Source organism: Petaurus breviceps, unplaced genomic scaffold (assembly GCF_028583685.1).
Source record: "Petaurus breviceps papuanus isolate PSGF00001 unplaced genomic scaffold, PetGlider_PUasm1.0 37, whole genome shotgun sequence".
Classification (NCBI taxonomy): domain Eukaryota; kingdom Metazoa; phylum Chordata; class Mammalia; order Diprotodontia; family Petauridae; genus Petaurus; species Petaurus breviceps.
Window position 1 is genome coordinate 59,124,015 of NW_027186296.1, and position 27,292 is coordinate 59,151,306.

Sequence of the window (27,292 nt, forward strand, 5' to 3'; positions counted from 1 at the left end):
GGAAGAGGGGAGAGGAGGAAGGCAGAGAGGGGGAGAGTCAGAGATGCTATAAACTTAGTGCTTCCTATGATAACAATTCTAAATAGCTTTTACCTTTTGTTGGTTTTATTCAGAAGTGCTCAAATACTGCCTAAGGGATAAATTCAAACTCCTCTGGTTATTAATTTAATCTCTGTAAACATTATTAAATAAAATACCTACATATCCACATATATTCTTCATTACTAGTACAATTTATCAATCACCTTCCTGATGCTATATAATTTTTCATTTTCTCCACTGTTCTGTTAGAATAAGGTATGATTCTAAAAATTACAAAAATAAGATGAGAAACAACAAATTTAGTTTTTCATCCATATTAGAAAATATTAAAAGTGAAGTACAAAAGATTATATTGAGTGAAGCTCAAAAGAATGGCACCTATAGAGTTTTGATTAAAAAACAAATACAAAAAAATACTTATTTCTAAGTTTTAAAAGGAGAAAAGTTCAAGCAACAATCACTATTGAAGACTATATTATCCTTACTAAAATGCTTTTTTCCAGAATGTCTAGGAGGATCTAAGTATCATAAAACTATATAATTATAAGTTAAATTCTTATCACATTAAAAATAAATTTCTTTGGTTCTTTTTTGATACTAACATGTACCACAAAACTAGTTATGACTAACATATATATAGAAGACTTTACCTTTCTAAATCACATCATGATTCAATTAACATAAGGAACTTTTATTTAAAAACTCAAACAGCACAACTGCTTACAAAATTATGCCATGTGGAAATATCAATGACAATCTATCATTATAAATTTAATTTTTACAGCTGAAAGTTAAGTCTTAACTAAAAAAAACCTAATAGCTATGTAAAAGTACTGGAAGAGGATAAATTTATGTAAAGAATTCAAATGATAGAGCTTTAATGAAGCAAACACTGAATGACAGCTAACCTATTTTAAGGTTTACAAAATATTTTACACATCTCATTTATCATCACAGCAACCTTAAGACATAGGTAGGTACTATTACCATTTCATTTTATGGATAAAGAACTCAAGATGTCCTATCTTTTGAGCAAGTCCTTATATGAACACATTATGTCCTCAAGGGTTCTGGTTCCATCACTGACTGGAGGTGTATCATTTTATCTAAACATGAGCCATATTAATTAACTCTTCCTTTATTTCACTTGCTATTGTAATCAAACTATAAAAGACATCTAAAAAGTTGTTTAATTCAACCCCTTCTTTTAACAGATGAGTTAACAAAGGTGCAAAGAGGTCAAATAACTTCCCAAAGGTCATTCACAGTTATGTCATAAGTAAGATTTGAATATAGGTCCTCTACTTCCAAAGTCAGTTATCTTTTCACTGTAGTACACTGCCTCCCTTGGTAGGTACTGTCTTGAAAAAATTGTTCGAGCTATTTAGAAAAAAAAAGCTGGTCTACAAAAATACTGGACCTCAAGAGTGATAAGAACTGTTTCCTACCCATTCTTATTCCTCAATTATTTATATATCACACACACACATACTCTCTCTCTCCTCAGCTGTTTGTGCTCATGTGGCTTTTTAAATAGTCTTTGCTTTATTTTCACCTACTAATGCCAATACATATTTTGATTTCTTCAAAACCACTATTAAAAGCTATTTAAGTAAGCTTTTTTAAGAGTTTATTACTATCATAGCTGGTATAGCTATACAAAAAGGCAAAGACAATGCAAATCAACAGATCATAGCATGCCTATAGTATTGCTAACCTTTTGCTTTCTCAATACCATACTTGATTTTTAAAATTTGAAAAGGTTCAGAAAAAATTAAATCTGAAACTATTTTGACAAGTCAAAATTACTACAAGTGCAAAAGAGGTGTAATATTATTTTGTAGAAGAAACCTCTGTTCCAGATCATAACCAAAGACAAAATTAAACAAAATAAATAACATAGTAATCTAGCCATAACTGCTAAATAAACTAAATAAATTCAGCCTAAGATTTCCAAAAGAGAGTTCATTTGAAAAAGTGGATGTGCTTTGTTTTTATAAATGTCTTGCAATGAATAAGAATGTAAGTTTCCTGTGGGTAGGTACCTTGTCCACAATCTCTACAGAATCTAAAATAGTGCCTTATATCTGGTACATTCCTAAAAAAATTTAAGGCCTTGGACATACTGTTTTTCAAAATCCTTTGTGATAAAGGACGTTGTTTTCTTTTTTGTACCCCAATATCTTGCGGTGTCTTTGCACATTCTAAGTAATTCAATATATAATTTGTTGCAAAACAATATGAGATCAAACTTTTAAAAACAGAATCAATTTAAAAACATTCAGGGAGCCTGCTATTTAATATTTTATCTTTCATTCTTTGTGAAACAAAACTATTGCCCCTTAAATTTTATATTAATCTTCTTCCTCGTACACTGGCTTGTTTAAAGCAAAACATATCTGAATGAAAATGAAATGGATAGTTTTTTTCAAAAATTGCTGCTACTTCTTGAAAAACCAGAAGTTGATATTTTAGTAACTCATGTGGTAGACATATACAATAAAATGAAGGAAGCTCATCTGTCAAAGAATATAACATGCTCAGTGGAATCTTCTAAATATATGTCAAATGGAAATCAACAAAAATCCTATTCGCAATCATGTCTTTTGAAAATTTGGTAAACTTTATTTTACATTTTTGCCATCAAGTCAAGTTATACAGAAAAGGGAGAAAATGCCACTTTCCTCAACATTCTGAGAAAATACATTTAATCATTGTCCAAATCAAAGTCCAATAAACACAATACATCTAAATTATGGTTACAACTCAAAATTTTCCAAGATCATTCAAGATATCAGCATTAATTTTTTAATCCTTGAGGAATGTGAATCACCCTTTATAAAAATCTTAGCAAGAAATATACCTACCTCATTGGGTTGCTGCGAGAAAAATACTTGTTAAACTTTAAAATATTAAATAAATGTTACCTAAAGTTAACTTTAAACATTCCCTCCAAGATCTATTTATCTATATTGCTCTATTAATTTTCTATAGGAGAGATTAATCAGATCTATCCCTACAATTATGCTGCTGACATCCAATACTTTTTTTTATCCTTAATTGACTTACATTACAAAAATGACAACTGATTGATAACAATACACTTTAGAGTCTGCAAAGAAGGACTTAATAGTCCAAAATTAACTATGAAGATCATGACTTTAGAGATGGAAGTAAAGTTTCAAATAGAAATCTTCTAGTTCAATGACTTTTTTTTTTAAATAAATGAGACAATTAAGGCCCAAGGAGGTTAAATGACTTGCCCAAGGTAATAAGTTTATTTAGTGATAGATCAATCAGCTCCTGCATCCTGGCTTCTTTCCTCTAAACTACATATTTCACTCACTATAGTAGAAAAGAGGAAGTTTTCAAACAATCTCAAAATAAAGGTCTGTCTTCTTCTTTCCATTAGGAAACAATACATCTAAGTAATGATGATTATGTTTTTAAAAAAAAAACCATTCTACTATTGACCATGAAGTAATTTTTCTAATACTTCTGATGATAAAGAAAAATTCATGAAAAGCAACATTCAAAACAATTTTATATGATGAATAAACTAGACTCATCTCATGTTATAATAAAACACCCTGGATGATGAGCCTGATTTTTCATTTCTGTGGTTAGTGTAATTTAAATGGCATAATTAGGTGCTACCAGCAAGTACAATGCTATCAAAGTCAAAAGGTGACAATCAGTGATTCAAGACTTTTCTGAGGTTCCAAGAATCACAAAACAAAATACTAGTAGAAAAAAAGGATTTGTATATTTATTATTCCAATTCACAGACACAGGATACTATGATGAACTAGATGTATGAAGACCTAATAGTTGCTTGTCACTAACATTAAATTTATACTTAGATTTTTATTATACATAATACATTAATTAACCAGTCAAGTATAATGGGAAAATTTAAATTATTAAAAGCCTGGCACAAAAAAAACATGTCAAGTATGAACATTACTAGTTAAGACCGAGAGCATATTGCTGTTACTTAAATGTCTTGCTCTTCCATTGTAAGATTTTAAGCAATAGATTAATAAGAACTCTATCTCATTAGATTAAGGATTGTTTTTTTAAATTATTATTTGACAACTATTTTACTTATACTGAGATGTGCAGGAAAATGGTCTTGACATAAACTGCTCCTAAATTCTTCATATTCTTTTCACTTGTTTTTTTACAAGTAAATAACTTGAATGTTAAACTTTGACTGAATGTTAAGCTTCAGTCAAATGTGCCTAAATTAAGAGTATTTATTTCAACTAGAGTCCATGATCATTTATTCTATGCCTCATAGAGACACTCATCTTCACTCAAAATTTTGTTTGTAAAGACTACAGAGTTTAAGTCAAGCTATTTGTAATCAGGTGCTACCTGATTCTATGATAAAAGCCTAAAGTTCACAGGCTTTTCCTATGGAAAAAAAAAATAAAGTTTTGAACTCAACTCTTAGCAAATAGGAACCAAAAGAATGAATAAAATCACAGCTCTGGACACACCTATTAACTTGACTAAAATGTTTTCCGAAAAACTTCTTTTTTGACACAATATAGTCTGCACTTAAATTTAAAAGGACAGTAATGTAAAACTTTAAATTATGTTACCAGATAGGCTGGATATATTCCAAATTGTCAAGAAAGCCCAAACAGTACTTAATTTTTTTTTTTGGTGCATGATCTTCCAATACCTGAATCTGATTTCCACATTCTATTCTCTTGACTTCATAAGAGAACTGAGTGAGTTCCTTACCATTATCAACAATCCCAATTTCTAGTGATGTACCCTTTGCAATATTATTTCTTTCAAAACATTAGTGCAAAAAATTTCTTATGCTTAAAAAAAATTCCTCCATTTAGAACTAAAGATCATAACTAGTGGAAATGAAAAAAAAAAAACTAAGATCTATTTTATGAATTAAGCATTATACTGTTTTTTCCTATAGCAGAGTTGTTAGTTCGTATACACAATCTAAAAATTTAAGTAGGAAACAAACAGTACATTTTAAAAATATAGTATAAGGCAGTATAACTCTTTTTATATGTTTAGCCAAAGATTTTTTTAAAAAACTATTAGCAAATGCCCAAAGGCTCTAAGAGTAATTCTATAAGATGTTTCATTTTAAAATCAATACGATAAAAAAATCTTAATTATTGCAAAGATTAAGTGATCAACTATTACAAATTCAATCACAATCCTGAATAATATTTTACTTGGAAGTAGGTATAGCTACATAAATGTACACATGAATTAAGTTTTTTTTAATTAAATGTTTTTATACAATATTTACATAATGGATAAATTTAAATATATTTCTAAAATTGTAAACAAAAAGGCTATACATCCTAGTTTGTCTTCTATGCCTTTGCCAAAATCTGGTGCCATAGTATTTAAATTTTTGATTCCAATTCTTCTCACTAAAATACCATATTCGGGTGTTAAAAAATCCATCCACATACCTGCTGCACAAAAAACAAAGCTTTTTCAAAGATGCCTTTTTATTTCAATGGCTACCCTTCAGCCATCTCAATCTTCAGAAATGAAGCATATACCTTTGGAGGAAAAAACAGTAGGTATACTTTAAATAAATTCATCTAAGCATAAGGTCTTGTTTTTTAATGAGTAAGAGTAATGCTTCAAAAAAACATTTTATGGCATTTTGGAAAATAAAACAAAGTCTTTAAAATCACAAGTCAAAATCATGAATACATTCTGAAATGCCTAAAACAACCTAAGTTGCAGAAACCTACACAATTTAGTTTCTGAATTATTTTAAATATCTATTTCATTCACTTCACAATTACATTAAAAAGGATACAATTTATACTTGGACCTTACAGTTTCCTCAAAATATAATGAAGATTGGGATGCTTTTAATACACTTTAAGTTAACAAGAAATGAATTTGTATTGCACTTTTATTTCCCTGAAACAGAAAAGAGTCAAAGGCTTGACATTTAAAACCCAGTGACACTAGATCCAATTACTTCTAAAGAGTCCATTTTAAGTGTTCACTGGTTAATTAAAAAGATATAAACAAGAATAACCGCAGTTAATGAAAATTTAACGAGGTTCTCCTCTAAGTTTCAAATAAACTAATGAAGTTTACCAGTTCTTACCTCTAATAAGCCTTCAATTTCTTTGGAATCATCAAGTTGAAGTTCATTTATTCTGTATATTATCTATAAAGGAAGGGGAAAGGAGAAGAGTCTTAATATTTTGGTTTTTAAATATCATTTCGTCTAAGTAACTAGGAAAAAGAAGTAACATTTACAAAAACAAGACATGTAGCCATATCAACACTAGGGCTCACAAAGGCACCATCTATGTATGCATGTGTGGTATAGTGATTTCTTGATATTAAATGTAAGGCTTTGTTTTCTTTATCTTTGGCTGCAGGGACACATACTGGAGATGGAGGATGGTGTAACCTGAAGAATGTTACAGGCAAGCAATCTTTTTTTTCTAAGCCAGGTTTATTTCCTCTTACTCTAGCTTATCAGAACATGCAAAACATACAGCAAATTCAGTATTAGTTTTCTAAAATTAATGTTGTCTCCATTTCCTTTGTCATCAGAAATATTTTTCCTAATCCTGACCAATAAAAAATTAACTTCCTTAAGAACTGTTTAAGTTAAAATGGCCTCTGCTACTGTAAATTTTAAACCACAAGTTATTTGAGCTCACCACGTAGCATATATTAGCTTTTGTCCTTTTGAGTAGTTCTAAAACTTGCAGTATCTATGACCTTTATTCAATTTCCAAACTACAGTGTTAAAAATTTAACTTCAGGTATTCTTCAAAGATTTATCATCGTTAAAAACACAAAAACAAAATATAATACAATCTTCCTAGGTTTATCCTAGTAGCAATTAAGTGCACTTCAGAAATGAAGCTCATTTCTTTTAAAAGCAATTTAGATTGAGAATACCTATTTAAAACACTTAAATTTTTTAAGTAACTATGAATACTAATTTGGAAGTTTAGTAAAACCACTAATTCTACATAAGATTTTTTTTTAAACACCAAGATGCATGAAATTTATAGACAAACTTAAATAGCAAAGCTATTTGAATAAGAAAATGAATGTCTTGCAACCATGCACCTAAGTCAATCTGTGTCTTTGGCTGAATTCCTTGCTGAAGGTTGTTTTTTAGTCAGGTACAACCTTTTACAATGTCAGCTTATCCACAAGAAAATGAGAATATACTACAGAGTACATAATGGTATATAGATATATATTATATATAATACCATATACATCATTTATCACTTGAATATCAAATTTTTCTAACAATTCCACCTTTAAAATTATTACCTTCATGTAACACAGACATTTTTAAAACAACGTGTACTGTTTGATAGAAGGCTAAATGCAACAAATATGGCTCCTCTTCATCCTCAATTACTGAGAAGTCTTACCTAATATTTACACTACAAGTAACTTCATTTAGAGATTCAGTTTGAATATTCTCTTTAAAAAAGTTTGTCAGTAGCTCTCCTTCATGTCATTGAACATTTTTTTTAAATTGTTCCAAAAGAACTTTTAAAACTCTAACAACTCAGGTAAGTTCTGAATTATTAGTTGTTCTTAAATACAGTAATCAAAATTTTAAGAAGTTCCCAATAATGGCGACTGATAACCTATAAAAGCCATTAGAAACAGCCAGTAAATCACTATGGAGAAAACAGGATGTCAAATATTTTCACCTTAAATGTCAAATTTTTAAAAAAGAAAATTGAAGGTAGTAGTCTCCGTTTAAGGATATAGATATTACGTTTCTTCTCTAAGCACAATAATCAAATTTCAGCCATACATTTGTCATAAAATACTTTATTAAGCATACAGATATAGGAAGTTTGTTTTTAAATAGAAGCACTTATGAAAGTTATTTTTAAAAGCATTTAATTCAATTTAAACATTTATTCTTATGACGATTTTTTTTTTAAATAGCACTCCAAAATATCTTCGAATATATAATCCTGCAGTCCATTTTCCGGAATGGCTTCTAAAGAGTTAAAAGCCAACACCCCAAAAAATACCCAAGTTTTAAAACAGACAAGGTTCTATCAATCATTTAAATTGAACCATAGTAGTTACATTCCTAATCTCCAAAAGGAGAACCACAAAAAGCCCCAAAAGCATAATTTAAAGGGTTCCCCCCCACCCAAACACAATAATTTAGAAGAGCAAAAAGACAATTCGCTAACATTCCTTCCCTTTAGGGTGACTATCTCCATCCAGCCTACAAAATCACTCCCATCCCCTTTTTCAGACAGAGTCCCCAGGTTTGGGGGTGAACAATTCAAAAGCCCCCCCCCCACAAGTCTGCGGGTCTCTGCAGCAGTCACCCCCAGCTTCTCCCCCCCCCCCCCATCCTTTGCCTTCTCTTCTCCTCTCCCTTCCCCCTAGCTCCAGGACCGGGAGATCCTCCATAACCCCCTGGCAGCAAATGCACCTTCTGGGGCACCCGGACAAATGCACCCCTTCACACCCCAGGCCCGGGGGAGGTGGTCGGGCTCGGGGCTGGGGCGAGCAGCCCCTGTGCAGAGCAGGGAGCGCCGCCGACTCGCGTCCCCTCCTCCCCCCCTCCTCTGAAGCTCAAGGACATTTTGTTTTTCCTCTCAAGGACAAAGGACAATAAAAGGCGCAGAGAAAGGAGAGACTTACCCGGTTCGAGAGCGGCAGGGACCCCGACCCCCGAGCTCTCCTTCTAGCCGCCGGCCTCCCCTACGCCCGACAGGCTACGACCCCCGCCGTACCTCCCGCGGCCGGGCCGAGGGCGCCAGGGAAGGAATCCGCATCGGGCGAGTGCCGCAGCGGCCGCGGCAGCCTCAGCTACAGCCTACCGCCCCCCCTCCGACCCGATCGCCTTTCCTTCGCGGCTCCCGGAAACGCTCGGCGTTCCGGGGCTCGGCGGACCCCCGCCACCGCGCCCTCCGAGAGCCCCGCGCGGGCCAGGCGCGGCTCTTCGCCCGGCCGTCCGCATCCCGCCGCCACCGCAGCGGAGCGCCTGACAGCTCGGGGTGCTGCTGCCTCTCCGGCCATCTTGTGCCGTGTGTGTGGTGTCTCTCTCCCGTCTCCTCTCTCTGTGTTACTCCCTCCTCCTCCTCCTCCTCCTCGCCCCCCACCCCCGCCCCACACACACCACACAACATGGCCCCTTCGCTGCGGCGGCGGCTGCAGCAGCGGCAGCAGGAGCTCCACAGCGATCCAACCTCCCCACCCCCCCATCACTTCCTCCATGCAACCTAACTCGCCCCAAACGCAACAGGGGCGCACACTAGCGCGCATCGCTGGTAGCTCCCATTGGCTCCACCTCCTTACATCTTCCCCCATCCCAGCAGCCGCTGCACGCAGTCCCCAAAACGTTCTTCACCACCCAACAACAAGTCTGCCCTTCCCATTGGCCAAGCTTGATCCCACCTCTTTCCTACCAGCCCATAGGCTTCTTCTCTTGCCAATTGCTGCGTCCCTTCGCTTTGCTTTCTTCTTTACTTGGCCCTCAGCTTCTCATTGGCTGGTGCTCAAAGCGCAGGGTTCTGAATTGAGGGGCTGGGGTTGGTCACCCTAGATCAGGCCTGCATAACAAATGGGCACACCCGGCCAACAGAGAATTTCGGGAACCTGCAAAAAATGTAGAGGATATAAAAGAAAGTGAAGATGCACCAAGTGCTTTGTTCGTGCCCCGTTTATCCTGCCTTCTCTTAGTCACTATTGTGCCTACCTTGTAACTTGGCTGCTAGGTGGCCACTACGCACACTCCTGTTTGTCATGTGAACTGAGGCAACCAATCATCAGCACTGTCTCTAGTCTGAGACGCAAGAGTTTTTCTTTTCTGCTATGTTTTAGGTCATTACTGGCGATAAACAGGGACAAAGTGAGGCCCGACACCAGCCAACCCAGCTTTCTCCAAGGTCAGACACTCAGTTCAGTATTTCTCTGTATGTGAGTAGGTATTGTGGAGATTTTTTTTAGTTCTAGCATTAAAGATTTTGGGGTGCCTTTATAAAATGGCTGATAAAAAGAAACGGAAGATTGAATCAGAACACAGAGTGTTTAATCCGGAGTGGACAAATAGATACTTCTTTACTTACATGGGAGACAAAATATTGTGCCTTGTTTGCCAAGAAGAAATTGCTGTTTCAAAGGAATACATTCTTCGTCGCCATTTCGAATCACGACATCCTGACTTGAGCAAATTGGACCTCAATGAAAAACAAATTAAAGCATCCAAATTGTTGAAAAATCTCAGTGGGGAACAACAGGTTTTTAAAAACATAACCTCAGAAAATGAGGCAGCTACTAAGGTTAGTTTTCAAATTTCTAAAGAAATTGCTGCTGCTGGGAAGTCTTTTACTGAAGGTGACTTCATAAAGAAATGTTTGCTGATTGCAGTTTCTGGATTATGTCCTGATAAAAAAAGTGTTTTTGATAATATAAGTTTGTCCCGTATGACCGTGCAGCGAAGAGTAGCTGATATATCTAATAACCTTAATGATCAGTTAAATCAGAAGACAAATGAATTCAGCTATTATTCTTTAGCGATGGAGGAGAGCACTGATTTGACAGATACTGCTCAACTTCTCATTTTTATTCGAGGTGTTGATGACAACTTTGAAGTAACTGAGGAACTAGTTGGTTTGTACTCCATGTCAGGTCAAACTACTGGAAAAGAAATCGCAAATCAAGTGAACAAGTGTATAACTGAAAAGTTAGGCATAACGTTTGAAAACTTAGTGGCGATTTGCACTGATGGCGCTCCATCTATGTGCGGGGAAAACCTTGGTGCAGTAATTCTTGTTGAAGAGTTTGCTGGCAAAAAAATAACTAAGTATCATTGCATTGTACATTGGCAAGTGTTATGCAGCAAAGTTTTGAATTTTGACCATGTAATGTCAGTGGTACTTTCTATTATAAACTATATTCGTTCAAGGGGACTAAAACATAAGGCATTTCAAGAATTTCTTGAAGAGGTTGGTACCACCTGCCATGATATACTGTATAACACAGAAGTTCGTTGGCTGAGCCATGGAAGGGTGTTTCAGCATTTTGTTGCTCTCAAGGAAGAAATTGTTCAATTCTTAGAGAATGACTCAAAAAATTTCCCAGAACTTCATAATGAAGTTTGGAATAATGACCTGTATTTTTTATGTGACATCACAGGTCATCTAAATGAGTTGAATTTACAGCTTCAAGGGAAAAATCAACTTATTTTTCAAATTATTGCTGCAGTAAAGGCTTTCAAAATGAAACTGAGGCTATTCAAGAGCCAACTGTTGAAAGGAGAAATGTGCCATTTTACTACATGTATGAAACATATTCCGTTGTGTAAGCATGCTGAATTAGGAGAAAAATATTCAAATGACATTGAACTTTTGATCCAGGAGTTTGACAGAAGACTGAAACTTTCCAAAGAAGATGACATTACATTTAAGTTAATTGAAGATCCTTTCTCAGTGGATCCACAGGAACTCCCTGCACATTTACAGCTGGAGGTTATTGAACTTCAGTGCTCAACAGTTTATCGAAATAAACACAGAGAAACCAGCCTTCAAAACTTCTACAAGAGTTTGGACAAGAGAAAGTTTAAAAATTTGCGAGATAGTGCTTTACAGGTTTTCAGTATATTTGGAAGTACCTACATATGCGAAAAAATCTTCTCCATTATGAACTTGAATAAAAACAAGCAACGGTCAACTCTAACTGATAAACACTTGGAAGATATTTTGAAAACATCAATTTCAAACATGATTCCAGAGTATGATAAACTGATTGCTGACAAGAAGTGTAATACATCCCATTAACTAAACGTAAACAGTAAGAAAACTCAAAAAATGTATTAAAACTTGTACTACTTAACAAAGTAATTTTTTAACATTAATGTGATAAATAATTTTAAGTGATAAGTGTTATTAATTGATATTAATTGAAATTTACCTTTTTAAATATGGTTTATTTGCAAAATGGTTTAATCATTAATTATGCCTTTAATTGGAAACTGAGTCACTAAAAACCTATTTGTGGCCTGAAGAAGTTTAGCCTGTTTTAATTTTGGCCCCTACCTACTGTAAAGTTGTGTAGGTCTTCCCTGACCTACCCCCATCACTTCCTTCTCAGCTTGGTGTTATGTTTCTGCTTTTTAAAAATATATATATAAAATTAATAACCGTTAATAAAAAGTGTTCAAATGAATACATTTTAATGAGATCATATATATAGCCATAGGCTCTCAAAAATACTTAATATGTGCATCAAAACTTTAAGAAAACAATAAGAAACAAGCCTTACTTGCTTCTGTGTATTCTATTAGTCTGTTTTTCTCCTGTGTCATTTTTGCCACCCCTGCTCAAGATTAAAAACCTAGCACAGGAATTAATCAACTATGATCTCTGCAGCCAATCCATGGACCTTAAGAACAATGAGAAAGGAAAATATTGTCTATTAGAGATGAGAGATTTAGTTCTGAAAGGGACATCAGATGTCACCTTATTAAAGGATGTCACCTCATTAAAGAAGGAAACAGGCCCAGAGAAGGTGTGACTTGCCCAAGGTCATACAGGTAGTAATCAAATGAACCAGAGAGCAAATCCAGATTTATCCCTTTCAAAAAATCACAAATTTAGCTTTTCTGACTTCAGTGCTCTTTCCATAGCCTCTCTTCAAAAAGGTTTCCTCTTAGTTTGAACCCAGATTGAAGTAAACTACCTGCTCTTTTTCTTTTTCTTGTTTGGTTTTGTTTCCTCTTTCCTATTCTTCATTCCATCTGATACAATCCTTCTTTATAACCCGATAATGTGAAAGTTTACAGATACTATACTTGATTGTATGCCACCATGGGGGGAAGGGAGGGAGGGAGAGAAAATTTGAAACTCAAGGAATTGTGGTGATGAATCTTGTAAACTAAAAGCAAACAAATTAATAAAGACCAAAAAAAAAAATGTTTCCTCTTCATAGTACTCTAGAAAAAGCAAGTTAATACCTTTCCTCTGAAAATACTAAAGACTGTTAATAACACACCATTTAAAAATTCAGGCTCTAAGAAGAGATAGGAGAAAAAGTCACAAGTGATAGGAAATGAGAGTTCTACCAAACTACCAGACTGCCAGAATTTACTCTGGTCCAACTGAAGAATCCACCTTATGTTCTTTGGCATCGCTTCTCACCTCTGAACTACTAAAGCATCCTTTTTCCCCAGTGAAATATTGTATTAACATTCTCCATATTTATTATACTGACACCTTACTAGCAAAGCCCAAGCAGCATCTCTAGGGGACTGCCTTCACTTTGCCTGAAGTCTTAATAAAATCAGAAACACAACCTTGGTTAATCTGGATTTCATATAATCTCTTGTAGCAGTATTTCTCAAGTAGGGGATGGTAAGAAAAAACTACTCTGCATAAAGGAATTGATCATAGTTCATTAATACATCTGTCTCTCAAAGACAATTCACAGCATTTTTATTTGTCTATAGCTTAACATGCCTATTAGATGATAAAATCCTTGAAAGTAAGGGCAATATATATGGATATATAGATATATTTTTTTCATTTTTATCTCCCCCCACAGTCCAATAAAGCTAATTGTACATACTTCAGAATAACCTTTTCTTTGATGTGGCTATTTGCTCCACCAAGAAGATTGCCATCCTACCATTCCTTCATAAACACATTCATGGGTTGCTATAACCATGAAGGTGGCCAACTTTCTAGTCAGTCAGTTTAATACAATAAAATAGCTTGGTAGGTCAGCAAAATGGCATAGGTTTTGTAGTCAAAGGACTTGGGTTCAAATCCCAGCTCTTCAACTTAAGTGATCTGATTCTTATCTGTAATATAAGGGGTTTGGACTCAATGACTCATCCAACTCTAAATTTAGGATACTGTGCTCTTATACTATGTGTAAGGTATCAAATTAGTTGCTGGCATGTAGAGACACAATAAAAAGAGTTCTTTTCTCCAAGAAGTTTACATTCTACTTGGGAGTGGAAGAGGTGGACAGTATGCACACAAATAAATATAATACAAGGTAATTTGAGAAGGAAGAAAGTAATAAGAACTAAGGGAACTGGGGATAGAAAGGATCATGGTGGTGCCTGAGCTAAGCCTTGAAAGAAGACAGGACAGTGACATACAAGGGATAAGGAGGGATGAAGAATGGCTTATGAATGAACAAAGTTGGGAGTTAGACTGTCAAAGTCAGGGAATAGCTAGTCGACCAGTTTTAATGGAATGCAGTATATTCAAGGAAAGTAATATAAAATGAGACTAGAAAGGATGGTTGGAGTTAGATTGCAGAGGAATTTGTATGCTAGTCTTAGGAGCTTATATTTTATCCTAGAAGCAATAGGCAATTATAGAAGGATAAAATTAGGGCCACTCCCTACAGCAATTGGATGAAGACTCTCTATGTGAGTTTAAGGGCTTTTAAAATGAGAAGACTTGATTGGTTTCTCCTACCTATTTCAGTTCCTACAATTTGTAGCAAATAGCTCTCGAATGAGTGATTATGTGGTGACCCAGTATCTGAACTATAGAAGAGAAAACCCCATGCACCAGACATGTATTCCTGAAAAAAAATGTATTTAATAGATATTTTCTACAATAAGCTGGAGACTGAAGGGGTATGCTGAGATACCTCCAAATGTACATCCAGATCAGAGAGGTGGTATGGTAAATGCCTTACAATAATGTCATCCCAGCTTTCTCTTTTGTATATAAAAGGTCTCCTCTCTCTCATGTATTAGAGTTGCTCTCTCTTTTTCACAGACTCTAGGGTCATAATTGATAATGCTAAGCCTGATCTAAGTGTTAATACCAGAGAAACGACCTACTCTCTGTTCCTACCTGATGGCAAGAAAAGCCAAGACTGCTATGATCTGCCAGCCAGAGGAAGGGCGGCTGTCCTGTCTCCTCCCAGGCTACTACTGTCTTCAGGAAAATAGCACCTCTGTTTCTTTTGTATTTATTCTTTTCTGATATTAGAGGAATGAGTATTTTAAGAGGAGTGAGTTTAGGCTTTACATCAGAGCCATCAATAAGCCCACTGGCAGTCAGGGTAGGGGTAGTTGTTAACAACAGGGAAATTACCTGAAGATAGATGTGAGAAAATACTCACCTGGGGATGGTGGCAATTTCAGAAATCATGACCCTTCATGATGGAAAGAAGTATATCTACAGACTAAAAAAAAGATACCCATTCTCAGAGCCTAACAAAGGGCTACACTCAAGGGGAAATTCATGAAGACTTCACAAAGAGAAAAGAATTCCTAGGACCAAGAATTAAAGGTCTTTGGTCCTACATGTACCTAATTCCCTTTATATATTAAATTGGAGCCTACTCTCCTCAAGGACCTTGTGTGCAAGGGAGAGTGTCCTCTAGTTTTGAGGGACTGTTTTATATGAATTGTTCTTGTTATACTTTCTCAATAAATCCTTCTTCTAAAAGCTAATAGTTAACCAACTGGTTAATAATGGGGAACACACCAGTGGGGGCTCAGGACCAACCTACCAGGGTTACCTCTAGGGGAGACTGGTGTACTCTGGGTACCTGGCCTGCCAATGCAAGTGTGAGTTAGAGTTAGTTCCAGAGGAAATGCTACAAATGCCAACGCAGATTTATAGGCCAGAGAGAGTATGCTTCCTATAAACAAAGACCTTATCAGGAGGAAGAAGGGTTTAATCACTAGCATAGCTATATATAAATGTGTATATTAGGTACATTTATATATTTCTAGCAATTTCAATTCATTTAAGTTTCACAGCAAGGATAGTGCTTCCAGTTCCAAAATTTTAAGAAACAAATATATTCTTATACAAAATAAAGAGGATCAGAGAAACCATAAACCAGACATTTTTAAATAAATCCCTGCAGTCATAGTTTAAAAGGACCTACAGCAAGAATTTTTAGTAAGGAAGTGATGTGAATAGACTTATTCCCTAGGAAGATTATTCTGGCACATGTGTGGAGGATTGCTTTGAGTGGGGAAAGACTGGAGTAGGGAGAACAATTGGGAAGCCAGTACAATACATTGACAACACTCTGAATTTACCTAAGGTGATCTTCAAATGACAAACATGTAGTCCATTGCTGAACCCATAACAAAGTTTCTCCTGTAGTAGGATCTGTCAGAACTTGTGACAGCATAGTCATCAAGAATTCAGAATCACCTCCATATCATGATGAAGCATCACAAGGTCATGGCCATTTCTAATTACATTCACCCCAAAGCAGGAAAGAATGGAAACAACAGAGACAGAAGCAATGAGAGTACCATGTACTATCAATTCCATGCTGGGCTTGGTGAGAAGAGGACTCAAGGCCTTTCCCCTATCAGGAGGCCCTCAGAAACCTCTTTTCCTTTTCTAATGCCAGTAAATCTAGAAAGAATCTGCACCAACTAGTGACCTGGTTAACTAGTGACATTTTGAATATAATAGAGTTCTGACTCCACAGCAAATCAAAAAGACTTCTCTTCACCATGTGGTTAGTGGAATAGAACTAGTTTGTTGTTCAGGCATTGTTCAGGTATGTCTGACTCTTCATGTCACTATTTGGGGTTTTCTTGGCAGAGACACTGGAGTGGTTTGCCATTTTCTTCTCCATCTCATTTTACAAATGAGGAAACTTAGACAAACAGGGTTACGTGACTTGCCCAAGGTCACAAAGCTAAGAAGTATCTGAGGCAGGATTTGAACTCACAAAGAGGAATCTTCCTGACTCTAGGCCTGGCATTCTATATACTCCCCCCCCCCCCCCCCCCCCCCCCCCCCCCCCCGTTTAAATCATCCCCCCCGTTTGCCAGAATTACCTACAGAATGATTGAGGATAGTCCCAAATCCACATGGATTGAATTACCTCGGAGGAGCATTCTGCACATGCTCTTAAGGACTGGGTTCATTGGCCCCTGTTACAGTTGGATGACCACTTCTTGGGTATGTGATATTGGTAATGCCTTTTCATAGACGCATGGGAGTAGATGACTACTGAGGTATCTGTCTTCCAACTCTTTGTGTTTATATGATTTGGTGGCTTGATGATAATTACAAAAAACAGGAATTCAACCCAACCCAAATCTTCCAAGCTCCAAATCCAGCACTCTATTCACTATGAGATACTGTTGTTGTACATAGCAGGGGCTTGAGGAATTTTTAAATGTTTTTGATTATCCTTATTTTTCTCATTTTCTTTTAGACTACCCTATCCTGTAATTTCTTCCCTTATACTTGATCCCTGATCTTTTCTAATATGTATGGAACAAAAGGAAACTCTTTTCTGTTGCAATGTGGTACAATGAACAGAGTATTGGATTTAGAATCAGAGGACCTGAGTTCATATCCTTACCCTGACACTGAGCGCTTGTGTGACCTTGGATGAGTTACTGAAAATCTCTGGGCTTCAGTTTCTTCATCTGTGAAATGAGGAAATTGCTTTCAATACCCTCTAAAATCCTGATCAGTTCAAGATCTGTGATTCTCAGCATTTAAAAAATCTTGTCAAGCTTCTTTTTTGTATAGAAAATAATACAGACCTTCAGATGAAATAAAGACAAAAGGAAGGGGTCCATGTATTTTTAGCAGTTTAAGGGCAGAAGCTGTGGCTAAATGTGGCTTTTCCATCAGAAGGCTCCCCTACCAATTCCCTGATAGCTTCCAACTTGCATGGAGGGATCAGGTATTTCTTCCCCAAAGACTTTGCCTTTAGGCTATAAGATCATAGAATTTTAGTGCTAGAAGGAACTTTAGAGATAATTTTGGCCAAGTTTCTTTGGTTTAAAACTAAGTAAACTTGGGACCAATATGGTTAAATGACAACACTGATCACACAGCTGTGAGTAGAATCTAAGTCTTTTTCTTGACAGATTTTCTTCGAATCCTTTTGTAATGGGCTAGTCATTCTCTTTAGCCTCTTCCTTTGCATTTCCTGTTTTGAGACAAAGCACTTTCTTCAAAAATACTGTAGGACCATTTTTCCTCTCTTCTTCTTGATATTTTCTTGCTTTGTCACTTGTTAATCTTTAATTAATATCTGTTTTCCATTTCCCCCCAACCATTAATTTAACCCAAGTCTCCCTTATTTCTTTCTGAGTTACTTTTGTAGTCAGGTGCTTTACTCATGGACTCATTAGTCTTTCCAGGTGTTTTTATATTTACATATCCACATCCTCCCTGAGGGACCCTATCTAACTAGATTGCATCATTGGCCCCTTGATTAATAAGTTACATAGATCCAGCTGAAAACAAGAATTGGTAGAATTCCTTTGGTGTCCAAGGTTACTCTTATGGACTCATCAGTCATTCTAGCTATTTCTGTCTACCTGTCTCTTCTCTTCCCTCTAGGAGAAAGGTTCCAGTCCAGGGGTGTGGAACCTGTGGCCTCAAGGCCACATGTGGCCCTCTAGGTCCTCAAGTGAGACCCTTTGACTGAATCCAAACTTCACTGAACAAATGCCCTTAATAAAAAAATTTTGTTCTGTAAAATTGGGACTCAGTCAAAAGGCTAAACCCAAGAACCTAGGAGGCCACATGTGGCCTTGAGACCACAGGGTAGACTGGGTCCAGTCTAACTAGACTGCATCAGAACCCTAACCTAGATTTTTATTTCTTTTCTCTAGTCTTTAGGATGGATACCCAATCCTTCATTGATTAGACAATCCTAGCTTATTTATCTCTACTATCTGACCTCTGAACTTCTTGTCTGCCTTTATCTATAGTACTTGACTATTCCTCCCTTTCTTTACTATCCTCTCTAAACTAGTCTTTTGCATTCTTTGTAGCAAAAAACTGTAATCCAGTTGTTTGCTTTCCTTTTTTATTGAAGACTGATAAGATGTCCCTACCTTCCTTTTATTAAAATACTAGGAGAATATAAGCTTGAGGACCTTTAGTTATTTGTATCCCTAACTGCTCAGCACAGTGCCTGGCACACAAGGTAGGATTAAATATCTGTTGATTCATTGACCTCTTCCTAGATACTTTCTATAGACAGGTTCTTCTTTGCCAAGGAGATTATATGTAATTTACTTTTAGCAAAAAGTATTGTTAACACATTGTCTTTAAACTTAAACAATAGCTAACTATGCATCTCAGTCAGATAGATTCTTGAACTACATCAACATTCATTCATTCGGTAAATATTTACAAATATTAATGAATGGTTAACAATTCTATTTTACATATGTTATCCCATTTGATCTTCACCTCAACCTGATGAAGTAGGTAATATAATTATCCTCATTTTTTCAGATGAGAAAACTGAGTCTAAGAGAGGTTTTTAACTTGGCCAGTGTAATAGCTAATAAATGTGTAAGGTAGGATTTGAATTCATATCCTTCTAAGTCTAAGTGTTCTATTTATTACATCACCTAGCTGTTGACACTGAGGTAGTGGGCAGGAATCAGAGATAAAATGAAAAATAGTCTTGTGACTGGGTTGGTCAAACTAGATGACCTCCAAGGTCTAATGTATAATCCTATGAAATAACTACAAACTAATTAGAGAAGTGAGAATCCACTTACAACTCTGGAAATCAGGAAAGGGTCCTCTTAGGAGACACACCTGAGAAAGATTCTAACAGTCAAAGGTGAGAAAGAGTTAATTCCAAGTGGTATAGTTTGACCAACCAAGTCATTTTATGGATAAAGAAACTGAGACAGAGACTGAGAAAGGTTCAGTGATTTGCATAAGAGCACACAGATAGAAATTAAGAAAGTCAGGATTTGAATTCACATCTCCTGACTGGAGACAGCATTCTCTTTGTTACACCATTTATTTGAATATGGGCTATAATCCCCCTAATAGGAGGTCTTTGCGGGAAGGGACTATTTTTAATTTTATCTCTGATTCCTGGCCACTACCTCAGTGTCAACCATTCATTAATATTTATAAATATTTATATATTACTGTACCCAGCGATACATGTTTGAAAACTTCTTCCTAATTCTCCCTTACCCACATCTTCCATATCCAAAAAGTTGCTAAGTACAGTTGATTCTAGTCTTGCAGTCTCTCTCAACGTCCATCTTCTCCTCTCTATTCCCACTGCTGTCATTATTCCCTTTTGTTGCTATGTGCCCAGACTCTCTTACATTAGCTTCCTAATCATTCATTCTGTCTCTGGCTCCTATAATCCAAAACACCTACTGGCTGCTAGATGAATCATCCTTATCTGCAGGTCTAATCATGTCAATCTGTTAAAAACTCTTTATCAAGAAGAGTTTAAAAGAGGAAAAAAGAAAAGAATTAGAGTCTAAGTGGTGCCTTAAATTTCCTCTTACACAATTCAGTAATAGCCGAATAGATGGTAGTATAGGAATGTAGTGGAATATTATTGACAAAAAAAAGTTATTTCAGAGAATCTTGGGTGTGAACTTGGGTGTGAACAGTTGTGTGAACTGATTCAGAGAGAAGTAAACAGAACCAGGAAAACAATTAGCATTATTAAGAAAAACAACTTTGTAAGAGTTAAGAACTCTAATCATTTTTCCAGAGGACCTGTGATGAAACATGTTACCCATCTCCTGACAGAGGGGTGATATATAAGAAGTATGGAAAAAGACATACAGTTCTGGACATGGCCAGTGTATGGATTCGTTTTTCTTATCTGTGCTTATTTATTACAAGATTTTTTTTGTTTGATTTCTAATCAGGAAAAGGAAGGTCAGTGAGAGGAAGGTTAACTAACAACAGTGGGAAAAAAAAGGACAATTGAAACACTTTTTAAAATGTACAGAAGAGAACAGAAGGAAGTTTAAAAGGAAGTACAAAGGATGGTTTTGAAAGTCATGTTTACAATTTATTATATAGTGTTTTAAGTAAATGTTATAAAATTGAGATCCATGGTTTCATTCATTCATGAGATTCAGTCATTCTTTTTATATTCTGCTGCCTATTTGAAAACACTTTTTATGTGATGGTTAAGTTTGAAATTTTAAAATGAAATTTTAAAAACTGTGTATCCTCTTAATAAAATTTTTTACAATAAATTGTTCAAAAACTGTTTAGTAATTTCCTACTGCCCAGAATGTAAAAATAAGTTTCCTTGGGCCCAAATTTAAAGTTTCTCACAATCAGGCACCAACCTACTTCCTTACTGTGTATTCTTGTGCTACAGCTAAATTGGACTTCTTACAATTGTTCAGTAACAGTCCATTTTCTCCTTCATTCCCTGTTCCTAGAATGCCCTTTCTCCCATCTCCACAGAACTTCTAAGAGCCAGCTTAAAATGCCACCTTCTTCCTTCCCCAGATAGAATTCATCTTTCCCTCCTCAGACATTTCATAGCATTTTGTATTCCTCTTATACATTTATGATCTTTTTTTATTAAATTATATTAAATGTTCATTTGTAGCACATAAGCCTATGTCATGAGAAAATGAACTTTGTTTTATTCATCTTTGTGTTTCTTCCAGTACCTAGCACAGTGCTGTGCACAGAATAAGTATTTTGTCAACTTAAGAGTTTGGTTGTGGTACAACTCATGCAGTTGTGTTACATAGGTCTCCTATATATGATGTATACTAAAAGGAACAGTAAGGAAATCTGTATTGTGTGGGAGGCATTGCTTCGTTTTACTTTTATATTCATTCATTCATTCAAAGAGCGGCAGTGCTAGATACAAAGGCACAAAAAAAGTCCTTGTTGTCAAGGAGCTTCCATTCTGCTGGGTTTTGGAGGTGGAGAGGGGAAGGTAAGTCAATAAAAATCTATATACAAAATAAATACAAAGTAATATTGGTAGGGAAAGAGCAGGAGAACACACTCTATCTGCCTTAAGACTAAAGACAAAAAGCAAAGAAATTAATCCTATTCCTCACCCATGAAAGTCATAGCCTAACCTTTACCCCAGGCCTAACTATGCAACCATGTTGACGTTTTGCCAGCAAGGTCAATGTCTTTTAAGGTTCAATGACTTTCCCTATAACCAACTTTGTATTCTACTTCCTGATTATTGCTCTCCCACATCATCTCCATTTTCTAACCTCTTTCAACATATCTTTCAACAGTTCAATTCAATAAAGATTTCTTGAGTAGCTACTAATAACCAGCACTAATGCTTGCGGAAAAAACAAATCTGCTAACTATACTGTAGTGAACTTGAAGAAGACTGACAAACTTCTAGAACGTAGTCTGTAAAAGATAGTACCAATTAGAGGAGAGGGGAAGGTCAGGAGAAGGGCATTTCCAGAAATTACTGTGAGGGAAAAACAAAGGCATCAATAAAAACTTATTTTGAAAGAGAGTTAATGAACTTGTAGAAAATGAAGCAGCTATTACAAAAATCCAGTATAGTATCATCAAGATCAAGTTTAGCCTTATTTTCTTTTTTTGACAAGGTGACTAAACTAGTAGATTAGGGGAATATTCTACAAATATTCTAGAAAATCGCTCAAACTGTTCTTATGAGCAAAATGGAGTCATATAGGCCCTTTTATTGACAGTTTGGTTGAATAAACAGACCCCAAGAGCATATATAATGTATGTACACATTGTATATTCATACACATATATGTATATTTATATGTATGTACATATATATGTGTATATTGCTTTAAAGTTTGCAAAGTACTTTATGTATCTCACTTAATCCTTACAATTCTGAGAGACAACTATGATAATCCCTGAAGAAGCTGAGGTTGAGAGGCTGTGACCTTCCCAGGGTTGGGAGTGGTGCAACTGTAGTGGGTCCAAGGGCTGCATGTTTGACCCCTTTGATCTAATTCACTACACATTTTGGAAATTAGAGAGTAGGTCTAGTGTGATTAGCCTAATGTCACACAATCAGCAGTACTTCATTTTTGTTTTTTTCCAGTCACTGGTGGAAAAGAAATAGCCAAGAAAAGAGACAAATAGGGAGACTGGATAATCCACAAACTAAGTAACAACCCCCCAAGTAATGTAAATGCTAGCTAAATTATTCACAAAATAGGTAACAATTACTGCCACAAATAAAAGTCTAAGTATCCTTTATTTTAATCTAAACTCAATAAATACATGTAAGTGATAACATTTAATATTGAAGTTTGATATTAGTTTAGAACTAATATTAATTTTAAATATAGATACAGGAGATAAAAGTAGAAACAGAGTTTTGAGTGCTATTATTAAGAAATCAAAAGAAACTCATGAATGGAGAAATGTGGATAGTGAAGGAAAGGTGAGAGCAAGAAGACTATTATCTGATGCTAAAAGAGAAACTTTTAATCCTGAAATTAAAAAGTGAATCATTCAGTGATGCATACAGTTTCAAAAGACATTACTAATTCTATGAAATTTTAATTTTAATATCTTGACAGATTTTCAACTAATTCTGTTTAAATCACATACTCAGGGGCGGCCAGGTGGCTCAGCGAGTAAGAGCACTGGCTCCAGTGTCGGGATGACCTGGATCAAATCCGGGCTCAGATACTCAGCACCACACCCAGAAATAACTGGCCTTGTAATCTTGAGCAAGTTACTTAACCCCGATTGCTTAAAAAATAAATAAATAAACAAATCACAGACTTAGAGTTGGAAGGGACCTGAGGGGTCATTTGGTACAACCCCCCATTTTATAGATGAGGAAACTGAGGCCCACAGAAGTTAAGTATTTTGTCCAAGGACACATGACCAATAAATATCAAAGGCAAGATTTTAACCTTGGTCCTCTGCCTCTTGAGCCAATGAATTCACTTTTTAAGGAAAGCTTAAGCTAACATAAGCTTTATTATCTAATAAGGCTGCAGGATTAGAAGTTTTGATTAATCATATATTCTTACTATAGAAAATTATCAATTCTTAATTAAATTTGCTGAACATATAGTCCTTATTCAACACTATCATTGAGATTTTCTTAAGAATAATGCTCCATCAAAGGACAAACAATCCTGAAGAGGAAGAACAGGTGGTGCTGCCTAAAGAGGCCAATATGCATACCCAGGAAACATCAAACAAACCTGATTTTAAGAGGACATGTGGAGAAAATGGAAACATGGGCAAATAACTGATGATGAATACATGGTCCTGTAAAAACAGTATCAAGAGATGCTGATTGGCAATGAATGCTAAAGGCAACAAAAAGGGTTTTTGTCATTGTTGATGGTGGTGTGGTTGGTATTATTGCTGGTAGTGTGGGTGGTGGTGGTGGTAGCAGTATTAGTGGGGGGAGGGAAGTGTTTGGTGGTGGTGGTGGTAGTATTTAGTTATGAGCAAAAGAAAAATGAAAGAAGAGATGTGCCTGCTGTTTGGGGTGAATAGGGTGATGATAAAAGATGACAGAAAGAAATAAACTATTTTTATTTTCTCTGTGAAGGAAAATCTCCAGTCTGAAAAAAAATTGAACAAAAATGGCTAAGATGGAATTGAAACGTTAATTGAAGAGATGAAAAGAAAGGGCACCTAGTAAAACCCAGTGAGTTCAAGTCACCAGACCAGTATGGACTACATAAGAAATTGAGACTGATAATTGCCAAGCTGCTGTTGGCAGCCTTTGAGAAACTGTGAAGGATGGAAGGGATACTGCAAGACTAAAGATAGGAATATGTACACATTTTCAAAAAGGGTAAGAAATTTAATTCCTTACGCTGCATGTCAGTGAGCTTAACTTCAAATCCTGACAAAATTCTGTAATATATAATAGGAAGGCTTTTAAAATACTGAAAAGTGAAACAAGGGTGTTTGATTTTGCATGGGAAGCTATAGAGGCATCCAACTATCCCCCAATAGCTTTCTATACCCTGGATATGTTTAAGAAGCATCAGTAGCAATAGACATATCATGGTGGAACCCAGTCCAAGGTTGTGGGAAGAAAAATAGACAGAGCTAATGTTTGTATTGTGTGAGTGAATGTTGTTGTTTTAAAAAAGGTTGTGAGTATGTGTGAGGTGTAAGGAGTGAATTCCATGTGTGTACTGGAGAATGAGTCCTAGGTGACATATGGAGGTGGTGCTCCCAGGGGTACATTGGAGTGGCTCTAGGGTTTCCAAGAGCCAATTGTAAAATTTTCAGTGTGAGAATTCACACCTCAGAAATCTCCAATCCATACAAATCAGGTTTTGATTTATTGTTTTGTTGATTGTTTAGACTTAAGAATTTTTAATAGTACAAAATAAATTTAAAAATATGTGCTTTTTTCCCTCCAGAGAACCAATGTTACCTGCAAACTCCTTCATTAGTCTATAAACATTGCTTGGGCCCAGTAGGAGTTTAGTAGAAGGCTCAGGTACATATGTCTTTAACACAATGGAGGGCTGGAAACTGGAGACTAATGATAATAACAATATAATAACTGACATTTATATAGCACTTGAAGGTTTGCAAAATGCTATATACCTATTATCTCATTTGAACCTCATAACATCTCTGGTTGTTCCCCAGGACTCTGAAACAAGAGTGACTAAATTAGGATTCTGGGTCCTAGTAAGACCCCTACACAGTAATACCAGTATTGAGGAACATTTATAAGGTGTCATTAATGAGATTTGGTCTTATACCATTTATCTGAAACAGTATTTTCTGATAGTAACCTCCTCTTATGCTCTCACTTGTATTTGCATGGAGAAAGTGAGACTCTCTGGGAACATAACCAGTCCCAAAACTCAAGATATGAAGAAGAGTGAATGAGTTTTAAAAATACTAATTTTGTTTTCTTTTTTTGATAGTGTTATTAGATTGGTAATTCAGAGGAATTGCATATATATAATAGACCTGGATTTGAATAGAGAATTTAATGGCGAATATGAAAATAAGGATCGTCTAATCCAAACTTTTCATTTTAGGGATGAAAAAACTGAGGCCCAGAAAAGGGAAATAACTTGTTTAAGATTATAGAACCAGGATTTAAACTCAGATCCTCGCATTTTAGACACAGTACTTTTCTTACTGTAAAATATAATAGGAGCTCATCTATGAAACATTCTCTCTGGCTGCATGAGGAGAGACGCATACTCTGTTTTCTTGTTGAAGGGCATGGGCAACCAGAGGTGTCTCCTCTTGGTTGGTCCCTTGGATCTCATTTTGGGGAGAGGGGCACTGAATCAAAGATGATTGGAGACTCAGCCAGGAAGAACTACCCCTTCAGCAGGCATGATAAAAGATTGAGAAGAAAAGATTCTCCTTCTTTCAAGGTGGCCTTGTATGTTGGGACATGGCCAATACTCAGACTTCCAGTTGAGGAGGAAGGGATTTCCTCCCCCTTTCTCCCCAAAGCAATGGTAACTGTAAGCACATGGAAGCTTATCTAGATTAACTTGACCATGAACCTAAAGTCCCTGGTTCCCTCTTTGGCTTCATGTTTCTCCCTTGTGCTTAGGGAGCTGTACAGCTACCCTGACATGAATGGCTTGGTAGAAGTCAAGGGTGACTGATAGGGCTGGGTGATTGTTATGCTGTGCTAGGTCCTCTTCTTAAAGAAGATGATCACCAAAAACTGAGAAGATAAATTAAATATATCTACCTAGCCAGAAGATAAGAATGTTGCATGAACTGATCAGACTATACTCCTCTGAAGTGAAAGTGGAACACCTATTCAGCAGTCCCATAAAGCATTTCATGTGTTAAGCATCAATTTTCCAGTGAAGTACAATAGGAATGAAAGATGACTGTTTGCATATTTTAAATATTTGCCAATGCCCACTTATGAATCTAGTGTGTTTTAAGTATTTCTTTTGTGGCAGAGTGTGGTAGAAAATAAGGTAGAACTATCATTTGGCATCTTAGCTACCATTTTATACACTGAGCAGCTTTTCTATGAGGGACTCTGTCAATCCCTTTTGAGGAGAATCTATTTTTACTTAAGGATTTTTTTTGTGTAGAAACTCCAGGTGTGGACATAATGGGACATAAAGTACAAGCAAAAGCCAACCACTTCTCTTGGGGTCAGGCTCCCCTAGGACCTAATGTGTCCTGTGTCAGTCTATAAATAGGGTCCAGCATGGGAGAGGGACAACCATTAGGCCATAAGTGACTGAAGCATTGTCTCTAACAGTACTTTTGTGGATTAGATAAAGAGATGTGGAGTACATAATGCAATTAGGTGAATTCAGAAATGCTAGAATGAAGTATCATGCCTAAAGAAAAGTGATTAATGGATTGAGGTCAATCTGGAGGGAGGTATCTAATGGAATGTTCCTGGAAACCTGTCCTTGGTCCTCCTTTGTTTAACATTTTTATCAGTAACTTGGGTAAAAGTGGAGATGACATGTTGATAAAATTCACAGATGACCTAAAATTGTGAGGTATAAGGAACATACTGGATGAAAGAAATAGCATTC

The 27,292-nt window shown here is 36.0% G+C and overlaps 2 protein-coding genes across 6 annotated transcripts in view; one reads left to right on the plus strand and one right to left on the minus strand.

Moving 5' to 3' along the window:
- Window positions 1-9,635, minus strand: part of CHD2 (chromodomain helicase DNA binding protein 2) — a 153,458-nt gene extending 143,823 nt beyond the window's left edge. For 2 of the 5 annotated variants that reach the window (XM_069098521.1, XM_069098517.1), the window contains exons 1-3: window positions 9,472-9,622; window positions 6,164-6,226; window positions 5,505-5,597 (exon numbers count right to left, since the gene is read on the minus strand). The gene's annotated coding sequence lies outside the window, so the exon portion shown is untranslated. Of the gene's footprint in view, window positions 1-5,504; window positions 5,598-6,163; window positions 6,227-8,715; window positions 9,130-9,372; window positions 9,436-9,471 lie in introns of those variants that run through there. The other 3 variants (XM_069098519.1, XM_069098520.1, XM_069098518.1) reach the window with 3 other exon arrangements.
- Window positions 9,636-10,058: 423 nt separating this feature from the next.
- Window positions 10,059-11,852, plus strand: LOC138168339 (general transcription factor II-I repeat domain-containing protein 2-like). Its single transcript, XM_069097391.1, has one exon. It carries the CDS (start codon window positions 10,059-10,061, stop codon window positions 11,850-11,852), a length of 1,794 nt encoding a protein of 597 aa, XP_068953492.1.
- Window positions 11,853-27,292: the final 15,440 nt, after the last annotated feature.